We start from the raw sequence: 11,361 nt of genomic DNA on the forward strand, positions 1-11,361 counted from the left end.
GTAAATGTTATAAAAATAAAATAAAAAACTAAAACACAAGTTTAACGACTATAGCACATCAAATCAGATTAGGGCTGTTCACGAGCCGAGCCGAGCCGAACCGAACCGAACCGAGCGAAGGCTTGCTTGTTGTTTGGCTCGTTTACAACCAAATCGAACCGAACGGTTGAAATTCGAACCGAGCGAAAACCGAAACGAGCCAAAATCGAATCGAGCATTTTTCGATCAAACATAAGTGATTTTTGAGCATTAATTATTTTTTTTTCACTCTAAAAATTTCAATAAGAAACAAGTTTGAAGGCTTTAATTAATATATTTTGTAAACAAATAGTAGGTTTTATACAAACATGTAATAGGCTGTGGATTTTTTAGGAAAAAAAGTTCAAAGTGAAATATAATGAGCAGTAAACAAACTTCTAGTATTCTGAAACCTTGAATCAAACTGATGAAACTATAAATTTGATGGAATAGAAAAAATTTAAAAGGGGTTTAAAAAATTGTATACTTATATTTTATATCTGTTGTCTATATATTTATATATTCGTTCATATATAATTATTTATAAAATAAATTAAAAATATTCGAGCCGAACCAAACCGAGCAGACCTTTGCTTGTTGCTTGGCTTGTTTACAAACCGAACCGAGCAGAGCGGTTCATTACAATCGAGCGAAAAACGAGCAAGCATTTTCCGAGCAATTTTCGAACAAACGCCGAGCGAGTTCGAGTGGTGAGCGATTTGGACGGCCCTAAATGAGATGAGTTAAATGTCAGCAAAATGCTTAAAAAGTCACTCTTTGGGCCTATGTAAAGTTTTTTAATTTAAGAGTGTGTTTTGAGCAGACTCTGGTCCATGGTTTGGGCTACACTTCTTAGCCCATTCTTTATATAGCTATATTTACATTATTTTAGTGTTTGGATGAGGTGCACAACTTAAACCGGTATTGGCCCTAACCCGGGGAGTAACTGGTTTCAAGTGTGGTTAAGTGCGTTTTAAACCGGGTAGACTATATAACTTGTTATAAAACACTAAAATAGTTAAGTGGGTTTCAGGTTGGTTAAGTGCGTTTAAATTTTAAAAAGATGCTAAAATAATTATTTTAAAAATCGCTTTTTATTTATACAAAGTTTTGGAAATTACAAATGCATTTTATGTAACGATGTTCAATCGTCGTCTTCGTTGTTGTTTGCGAATCATTGACCTCGTTGTTGTTTGGTATTTATTCGTCGTCTTGTTCTTCATCTAAAGGGAGTTCTTCATTGCTTAGCGTGATCGAGAATCTGTTTGCTATCTTTTCTCGCGTATTTCCATTTCAACACTATTTTTGCCTTCAAGTGAAGAAGCATGTATCCGTTCTGTCACTTTTAAGTGGTCTTTCAAACAATTGCACATTTCCACTGAGCCTTGTTAACCCTACACCTAACAAAAAACACATATTGAAGCTTAGATAGTTAGTAGATCTCAAGCTTTAGCTGAAATCATAATTTATTCCATCCCTTTCCACCAACCCAAAATATCAAAATTTCAAAGTTCTTGTTAAAGGGGTTACATTGGATTAAATTTGTTTCAATATATCTTCTGAGCTCGCTATTTAGGGTGTTACCCGAGCCCGTTTAACATTATTATTTCTTAATGTATTAAATAAACATACAATTAAAGTATGGTCGACTAAAATTGTGAGGGAAAAAAAGTAACTGAATCATCCAATTACACTCAACTTTATCTGAAAGTTTGCGCATAAAAAACTCCTTTCTTTTCAACCAATTTTGCAAAAAAAAAAATTCAAAATGAGAGAAGTGAAGGTAGGCAAATGGATTCTATGAGAAAGAAATGATGTTTTGGGTTTATAGGTTATCCGCCATTTCAAATGACGAAACCTTGAAAGTTTCAGATTGTGTCAACTTTTGTCTGGTGAAGCTAGTATAATCAATTTGTGATTCATCATTTCAAATGTCAGATCCCATTGTTTTCTCTTTTGCCAGTTTGACCTACGGATCTCGCAACCCAACGTAGCCTACCCTTATAGTTTGTTTCTTGAAACCTTTGACTCGTTATTTGAAATGACAAGTGTGAATGGTATCTGACATCCACCATTTGAAATGAAAAGTGTGAGCAGTGACCTCGACTAACACATATTTCTCTAAATTTTTAAATATTTTTAATTTTATTGTTTTTGTAATAATCGTATGCACGTTGGATATAAAATCCACAAATCCAACTCCATATTCCACCAACTATCTCTTCAAAAATATCATCTCATTTCTTCAACAATATCAACTACCACTTAACCGAATTATCTCATTTCTTTAAATCCATATAAACCACCCTAACAACAATATATTATTTTTATTAACAATATATTATTTTTATTATCGATAATAAAAAAAGTTTGCAAAAAATCTATCTATTCTAATAAAGTAAAATAAATGTGGACACTTGTCATCTTTTGGTTAATTCTATCAATTTTTTCCCTCCAAAACTAATATACCATAATATATATGTAATATATCAATAATTATTCACTTTCCTTTTACACTATATTTATATAATATCTATATATTTTATAAATATAAATATTAACATATTATTATACTATATATTTCAAAATACTTGGTGAATTCCAAAAATCAACAACAAATCATGTTTCTCAAATAAAAATTGTTTTGGGTTGTTTGTGAAACTTAAATTTGATTTTATAGGTCAAAAGTTGGTAAATAGACTGTTGGTACAAGTTAACTACATTTAGGTCAAAAATGAAAATTTTAAGTATTTTTAAAAGTTTGAGAATGCAAAATAGATTTATCGTCATATTTGTTATGGGTTCAAAGTGTTGACTTTAAAATATCAAAAGTATGAAAGTTAGAATTTTAAACATGATCGGATTTCAAATTTATTTTTAAGGGCATTTTTTAAAATAATCAAAAGGTTCAGGATTTGGCAAATTAACTATTTTTCCCTCAACTATTATAATTTAAGAAAAGATTGCGAACACTTTCGACATGCCACTCCATACCTATCAATACTTCTAACTTTTATTAAATTTGAAAATTTATGTCAATATTAACTTTTCCTTAAATGGTGGTCAGAACGTTATATGGGAAGCATGTCATGCAAAACTATGCTCAAATGAAACAAAATATTCACAAAATTGAATGGGTTAACATGTTATTTTTTATGTTATTATGACAAAGTCGAGAAGCCTTTTGAAACTTATCAAAATCTTTTTCATGGTGTAGCTCAGAAAAACATAGTTCTTGAAGAACATCCATCGTTACAATTTAATATTCTACTTTCTTTAGATGGGTGGTTAATTGATAAATATATCAATAAAGGTAATACTCCTTTTGTATTTAGGCTAAGTGGTTAGAACTAGTATCGTATGAGAACTCTTATTTTCAAAATTGGTTCATAACCAAAATTCTTTTGGTTATACATATATGACACCGAGAATGAATTTTACTAGTTCTGTCATTTGAAGTGGAGGATCACAAAATAATTGTACTAGTTCCGACATTTGAAACGGAGAAAAACCAAATGACACTCCCGCTCACCAGACAAAAGCTGATACAGTCTAAAACGTTCTAAGTTTCGCCATTTAAATTGGCGGAACACCGAAAAATCCAAAACATCATCTCTCTCTCCTAAGACTAAGCGTAGTGGGCGAGAAGTGGAGGCGATATTGGACGAGAACACCGCTCCCTCCCGGCGATAAGTGAGACGGTAAAGGGGGGGGGGATGTGAACTTGTCGCCGGTGAACTTGGAAGAATATTATTATTTTAATATTATGGTCGTTGGCAACAGTTAAAAATTAAAAAAAAAATTCAAAACAATATACATATATATATGTATATGTATATATATGCACATATACACTTTTCTTCTCCAAAAAATACATACTTCATCTCCAACTTTTATATCTTTCAAACAAAAATATCACATCTCTTCTCCAAAATATCTATGAAAATGAATCCTAGAAACAGCCCGAACCATCCATTCTCCGGTTTTTGGCAATACCATACTCTGCAAAACCAATTGAACCTAAACTGTACATGGCTCAGTTTTGGCCAACATCCTACTCCGCAAAACCAACAAACCGACTTCCCGAACACTGGAAACCAACCGAACCTAACTATCCATTTCCTTTTCCCGACCCGAACTTAAGCATGTACGCCAACTTGCTCAACCCCCAAAACCTCATGTCGGTGTTCGGGTCTAGCCAACCGGAGCCGGTGCTAGAGAGTCAATTGGCGCGGGCCTCAGGTTCGGTCCGAAAGGCAGGCCGAAAACACAAGAAGAAGGAATCGGGGGAGCGGGCAAGGCCACGTGAGTACATGTTGTGGACGGCAGAGGAGGAACTAGCTCTCACATAAGCTTGGATCGCCATTTTGGAGGATCCCGAAGTTTGTAAGTTATTAATATTAACTATTTATTTAGTATTCATTTAAAATTAATATTAATTATAAAAGTAATTTTAATTGTAGTAAACTTTCAAACCTCCGGAATTGTTTGGAAGAAAATATTTGAACTGTGGGTCCAGCACATGGGCAAACCGGGTGATTATCGGGGTAAAGAAGCTGTTCAATCCTAATGGAATGTCATAAACAAAGAATGCCAAGTATATAGTGGGATATACAGCCGAGTGAAGCAAACCAGTTGAGTGGCAAAAACAGCGCCAACATCCAAGCTCAAGTGTTAACCGAACTCAAGGGCAACAAGAAGGGCGTCAATTGAAGGCATTTAAGTACTTAACTTCTAGGGAGAAACTTCGGGTATGCATGAAATGGAACGAAGCACCCACCGTTCCAGTCGCTCGACGATCCGACGCATCATCCCGGACTACAAAACAGTCGAAGACGAATCCAAGCACACCTGCAACACCCTAGCTCTAATGCTCATAACTTCCACCTCATTGACGAAGACGAGGAATACGAGGTTAATTTAGGGGAAGACAATTTATATCCTTATAACTTTTAAACTCGTCAAATAACTCTTAAAACCCCTCAAAATAGCTTATTTTGGCTTAAAAATGCATTTTTTTCAGAAGTACAAGGGATGAAATCATAAAAAACAAGCCTTGGTCAGATACTCCCTCCCGAGCCGCGCACAGGAAGCACCCCTGCTCCCCAAACCTGGCGTGGTGGACCCATCTGATACAACCAAAATCCAATTTTACTCGTTTATTCGTTTTAAGGCGAGATCTTTCCTTAAAAGACCTAAACTATGAAACTTAAGCCCCAAGTCAACTCCTATAACATTATTGCATGTCCAAGTTTATTATTTGATTAATTTGATCGAGATCCTTAAGCTAATGACTTGATTTAGGGAAAATTCCCAAAATAAGCATTTCTGAAAACAAATTTCTAGTTTTATGTACCATTTGCAAAAAAATTTCAGAAATAGGCATTATAAACCAGTCGTGACGAGTAGTTTGTAAGATATCGTTATGACGTTTCGAGTTACGCCTAAAGTATGTTTCTTTTTGTTTAAGCTATGATATAAGCTATAACTATCAAACCTCGTTAAAATGATGTTGTTAGAATCCTAAAAGTGTTTATAAACACTTGAGGAGGTTTAGAATGCATAAATAAATGTTGGACTGTTGTTTTAAAATGATTTTAAACAAAGATAGGTATGTGCAGATAGTCAGAAGATCTGTCTAACATTTTTGACGGACCAGTCAAGTCAAACACATATGGGGTTATGTTCAAAAGTTTAGACGGCTCGTCTAAATATGTGACAACCCATCTAAATACCCATTTTGGTAAACAAAATTCAAGCTAGAGGTTTGACAGACCGTATAATCATTTGACGGCTTATCATATGGCAAGTTTTATTATTTTAATGGAAATTATGTTTTAACCCTAATAACCAAACTTGATGCGTTTAGCAAGGTCTGAAATAATAAAACTAGGCCCAGCAAGGTCTGTAGCTATATCATATGATGATTTATATATTTACCCGAAGTTACGAACCTATGATGATTGGTCAAAGATAATTAAAAATAGAAAAACTCGACTATCAAGAAATCGATAAAGATGGATATGTCCTATCTTTTTACCAGCTAATTACTCTTTTAATAAATTGCTATAGTTAACCTATTTAAAAAAGTCAGAAAATATTTGAATAGGATTATGCGTAATCGTTAAGACATTTTAACACAAAGTATTAACTACACATTCAGGCAAAAATACACATGCATCTAGTTCCTTACATATATCGAAAGCAATAGGATATTATAACCACACTTAATCATGGATGATAACGGTGGTCACTACGGTAGAGTTTGTGTGTATGTATAGTTGTCAAACTTGGGTTTATGAACCTGCTGAGTTGTTAAAAAGTAATTGATGTCTATTGTCATAACGAATTATGAAAATTTCTTGAGCCAGTCATCATTATTTACCAGTACATAGCCGACATATTTTCAAAATTGTTTTCAGGTAATCAAGATTAAGTTTATAAGCATGGATAGATGCTGATAATAGTGATTAGAGATCATAGACGTTACACAACATCTAATGGCTCATATTATTTTATAAACTTTAATCTATATTAGCATGTTTTGACATAAGAATTTTAAAAATGTTAAGAGTTTTAGCCCGTTTTATATAAATTAATATTTTAATCAAACAAATTTCTGTGCGTAACAAACTTTCATAAATGGACAAAACATGTACTAATTGTTGGTTATACGTTCAGGCCCTTGAGGCCGGGTACGACAATACTTGTATCTATGTGTCGGGGGGAGAGTGAGAGAGAGAGAGTAAATATTTAGTGATAACAGACAAGGTTGAGGCGCGGTTAAAAAAATTGTGTCGCGCTATTTTACACACCGAGCTATGTTATATGTACCTATCTTTTATCTTTAATTTGAATATAATATTTCTACATTTTTATTATTATTATTTAAAGCAATATACCAATACTATAACAAATTAAAGATAAAAAACGTTTGATTTATTATATTTACAAGGAATGTAGGCTGGTAAAACCATCCACAATCCAAGATACTTCATGGAGCTCGCCATAACCCGTGGATGGTCACACAAGCATCCGCGGGAGGAATCCACGAAACAACTTAAGGGACTCATCACATATATGATCCCCATGTGATATGGAAGAGCAGTTTAACAAACTTATTTTCTAGAGGATTCCCTTAAAACCGCCTGACAGCGACAATCGGCCAACGGAAAGAAGACACCTGGACATGTAATTTCCATCCCACGACGTGCAGGGATAATGGCTACACCATAAACGAGTCCAGGCTGTCGCATCCAATAAGCGCCCGACACATGTCCATTCAGGTAGAGAAGGAATAACTTGATAGTGACAACTCCACCAATCACCTTCTCCACCTTCGGCTATAAATAGGAATATCGTCACTTCAAGGTATTCATTCATACTCTCAAGCCTTAAGAGAATACTTACTGTATCATACTTTATTCCGATCAGAGTACGATACTTATTCTTACGCCGGAGGGTGGTTACGGGAAGACCCCCCCCCCACTCTGTCCTTCCCGTAACGAGACTCAACGGTGTTCTGTTTTGCAGGCATTAGCTCGGATCTGTTCTCATTGAAGGACAGGTTTTGGGGACTTACGAGGCAAAGAACGAGGTCATGGTCTCGTATCCGTCCCAAGCCAAAGACCTTGTGCAGCAGTTCACTGCATGTAAAGTGGTGCACATCAAAAGAAGCGAGAATCGACCCGCGGATGCCTTGAGCAAACTGGCATCCACCAGCTTCGAGCACCTGGGCAGAGACGTCAGAATTGAAGTTCTGGATGCTCCATCTGTCCCTCAGTATCAAGTTTTGGTCATCCAAGCTGGAATGACATCCTGGATGGAACCAATCCGGGCCTGCCTGTCCTCCGGCATCCTCCCGGAAGATAAAGCGGAAGCCCGAAAGATTCACCACAAGGCATTATGCTATCAAGTTCACGACGGAATCCTATTCCGAAAATCTTTCCTTAGTCTGTTGCTCAGGTGTGTAGACGCCGAAGACGCCAATTATGTAATAAGAGAAATCCACGAGGGCATTTGCGGATTACACGCTGGGCCAAGGATGGTGGTGGCGAAAGTTATGAACGCAGGGTATTACTGGCCAGGTATGCATATGGACGCACTCAAAGTGATCCAAAAATGCGATGCCTGTCAAAGGCATGCACCGCGAACATTGCGACCCCAGAACAAACTCATCCCAGTCACCGGAGCTTGGCCTTTCCAAAAGTAGGCCATAGACATCATGGGACCATTCCCCGAGGCTCCAGGACGAGTAAAGTTCTTACTGGTCACTATAGATTACTTCACAAAGTGGGTGGAAGCTAAGCCGTTGGCCAATATAACAGCAACGAATGTAAAGAAATTCCTATGGGAATACATCATTTGCTGGTTCGGCCTCCCCCAGACATTGGTCAGCGACAACGGTACTCAGTTCGCTGATAAACACCTCCAAGAATGGTTATCTGAGTTGCAAGTCAAACAAGTGTTCACATCGGTTGCCCACCCCCAGGCTAATGGGCAAGTGGAGCGAGCCAATCGCAGCATCAAAGAAGGCATCAAATCCAGATTGGGAACCAAAAGAACAGGATGGGTTGATGAGTTGCCTCATGTACTATGGACGCATCGTACCAGTAAAAAAACCAGCAACTCAGAAACACCATTCAGCCTGACATATGGCACGGAAGCAATGATTCCCGCCGAAATTGGCCTCCCATCCGCACGAATCCTCTTAATAGAGGACAACGAAAGAGAACTCAGGATGAACTTAGACCTCCTGGAGGAAAGACGTGAGCTGGCAGCTATATGTGAAAGTAAATACAAGAGCCAGCTCCAGAAATACTATGATGCGCGGGTCAAAATTTGCGCATTCCATAAAGGAGACTACGTCTTCCGGAACAATGAGGCATCGGATACCAAGCTACTCGGAAAATTAGCTCCCACATGGGAAGGTCCCTACGAAGTGGACGAAATTCTGGGGAAGGGTGCCTACAAGCTCAAAAGGTTAGATGGGACGCCCATTCCAAGAACTTGGAATATCGCACAATTGAGAAGATGCTACGTTTAAACTATGTAATCTTTTCTTAGGCCTGCGTGCCTCTATATTGGCCTGCGTGCCTTATTTTCTTTTGGTCTGCGTACCAAATTTAGTTTCGAATTAACAATTAATGCAAACACAGTTATGCATAGTTATTTTTAAAATTTTTTAAGATGGTTATTCATGTACGGAAAGGCTTGCGTGCCAAACTTATCCTAATCCTATATTTTGGATACATGACGGATTTAGCTCACACACATTTATATTGTAATACAAGACAAAATGTAAAATCCATGTCATATATACATTCAAAAAAGGGATTATAGGAATAAGAGAAATTATAATAAGGAAACTATTCTTCACGAAGATAGTCACGGAGTTGTTGGACACCATCCGATTCTTTAGCAAAATCTTGGATAGCGTCTTGGAGGGGAAAATACAGTTGATCGAAAGCATCCATTCACGCATCATACTACCCATCCAAATCCACCCCGTGAAGGTCAAAATCTTCAATGGGACGGCCTTCCTGAGCAAAGGTTATTCCCTCCTGGAAACCCGCCTTGCGATCCGAGTCACTTGATGCGCATAGAAGATTAGCAAGGCAGTCTCCCAGTTCATTTCCCTTATGAATACGGGAAATAACCTGTGAAAATAATTCAAAAGTCAGCAACGCAAATTCACAAGTCATTATAAGAGTGGAGGAACCCATACCTTGGGAAGACCTTCCCGCATCAACCAGTCACAGTCAGAGGAAGCTCCTTCAGCACTCAATTTCAGAGCGCCCCGCTCACCAATATACTTGGAGTTTTCCCTGATCAAATCTTCAATCAGTTGATCCCTTTCAGCAGCTGTAGCTCAGAGGGTATTTATAGTTTCTTCCTGAGCTGCGAGGCGAGCTTCAATTTCTTGCTTAGCTTCCTCCGCCTTAACAAGCTCAGCTTCCCGCGCCCGGGTCGGAGTGCGCGCGGCCTCAAGTACAGCATTTTGCCACCGGCGTGCCTCTTCCCAATCCTTGGCAGCAGCAGCTTGCCGCTCCCTCTCTTGTTCTAGAGCCCATTCAGAATCTCTCAAATGCCATTTCGAGGTGTTAGCCTCGATCCGGTATTTTTCCTTCTCAGCCCGGAGCTCTTCCAACACGTTTTCCGGAGAACCCCAGTTCCGCCCCATGAAGTTCCAGTCCCGATATATCTCCTGGGTTGTAGAAACCAGGTTGGCCAAAATGATATATATACGAATTGCCAACAGTTACCCGGGACCGGTTCCGCTAGTACGCGCGTTCCGCAGGAGGCACGCCCACATGAAGGAAATCAAAACACACTTCCTCATCAGAAAAGCGCGAAGAAGGGTTCAGATTCCATTCAGGGACGTACCGAATAACACCACCCGGCGTAACGCGAACCCCCGCTTCCTCTTAGATTCATGAGGAGGCGGAGAGGGTACTACCGCCAGCTCGGCAGGTTCCTCATGGGCGAGAGGCAAAGGCAGTGACTCAAACCCTTGGATTCTAGCAGAGGTTGAATCCTCCTTATTCTGCTCCTTACCCGTAGCAGAACGCGGACCAGAATCACCCTTAGAGGGGGGAGAGTCTAAGAGAATGACAGGGGCTGCACAAGAATAAACAACCAAGTAAGCAACTGAACAGCAAGCACGGATTCATAAGTATATGGGTTACCTTTGGCACAGGCCGCAACGCGGTCACTAAGGCGAACCCTCTTCGCCTTCGGGGAAGAGAGAGGAGGAAGATCCATCCCCTGTTTTCCACTAACCACCTTTAATGGAATGTGGCTGGGCGATGTCTCCTTCCTCTTGCAACCGAAAGCTGCATCATAAAAGATGTTAATTGACAAGAATCCATAAGGAATAATCCTTGGCTAAACCGAAATTCAGTTACCTGTCACGAACATACCCTCCGAGACTACAGGTTCCGGACGGGTTTGCCCAGGAAACAAAAAACTATCCTTGGTCTTGTCAAGGATGGGGAGGAGAGCTCCTCCTTGACACGGGCAGCAATGTGCATGAAACCAGGCACACCCGTCAAAAGAACAAATAAGAGGAGACCTTCAGTTGCGTAACAAACCAAAATTAGAAACTAGAATAAACTCAGAGAGTGCAATAAGACTACTTACATCCATCCGGCTTCCGGAAATACGGCACATAGTCCGGATAGGGCCATAGGCGGCTCATACCAACTCCCACAAGAGCAGATTCAGGGATGGGACGCATAGGAGTGGGAGTATAGGTCAATTGCTGATACCAGCCATGTCCCTCCGGACGCTCAACAGCTGGCAAGACAAGTTAACACTGATCCATCGGATGCCAATACATAA

The 11,361-nt window shown here is 38.9% G+C and overlaps 1 protein-coding gene across 1 annotated transcript; it reads left to right on the top strand.

Moving 5' to 3' along the window:
* The first annotated feature begins 7,618 nt into the window (after nucleotides 1-7,618).
* LOC143607062 (uncharacterized) lies at nucleotides 7,619-8,230 on the top strand. Its single transcript, XM_077082636.1, has one exon. The coding sequence runs from the start codon at nucleotides 7,619-7,621 to the stop codon at nucleotides 8,228-8,230; it is 612 nt and encodes a 203-aa protein (XP_076938751.1).
* The last annotated feature ends 3,131 nt before the right edge of the window (nucleotides 8,231-11,361 follow it).

Source organism: Bidens hawaiensis, unplaced genomic scaffold, assembly GCF_021521415.1.
Source record: "Bidens hawaiensis isolate Kalapana, Puna unplaced genomic scaffold, B.hawaiensis_p1.1 tig00079182_1, whole genome shotgun sequence".
Taxonomy (NCBI): Eukaryota; Viridiplantae; Streptophyta; class Magnoliopsida; order Asterales; family Asteraceae; genus Bidens; species Bidens hawaiensis.

Excerpts from the sequence above, each read along its gene's own strand:
- LOC143607062 (XM_077082636.1), top strand. The coding sequence starts at position 7,619 with ATGGTCTCGTATCCGTCCCAAGCCAAAGACCTTGTGCAGCAGTTCACT.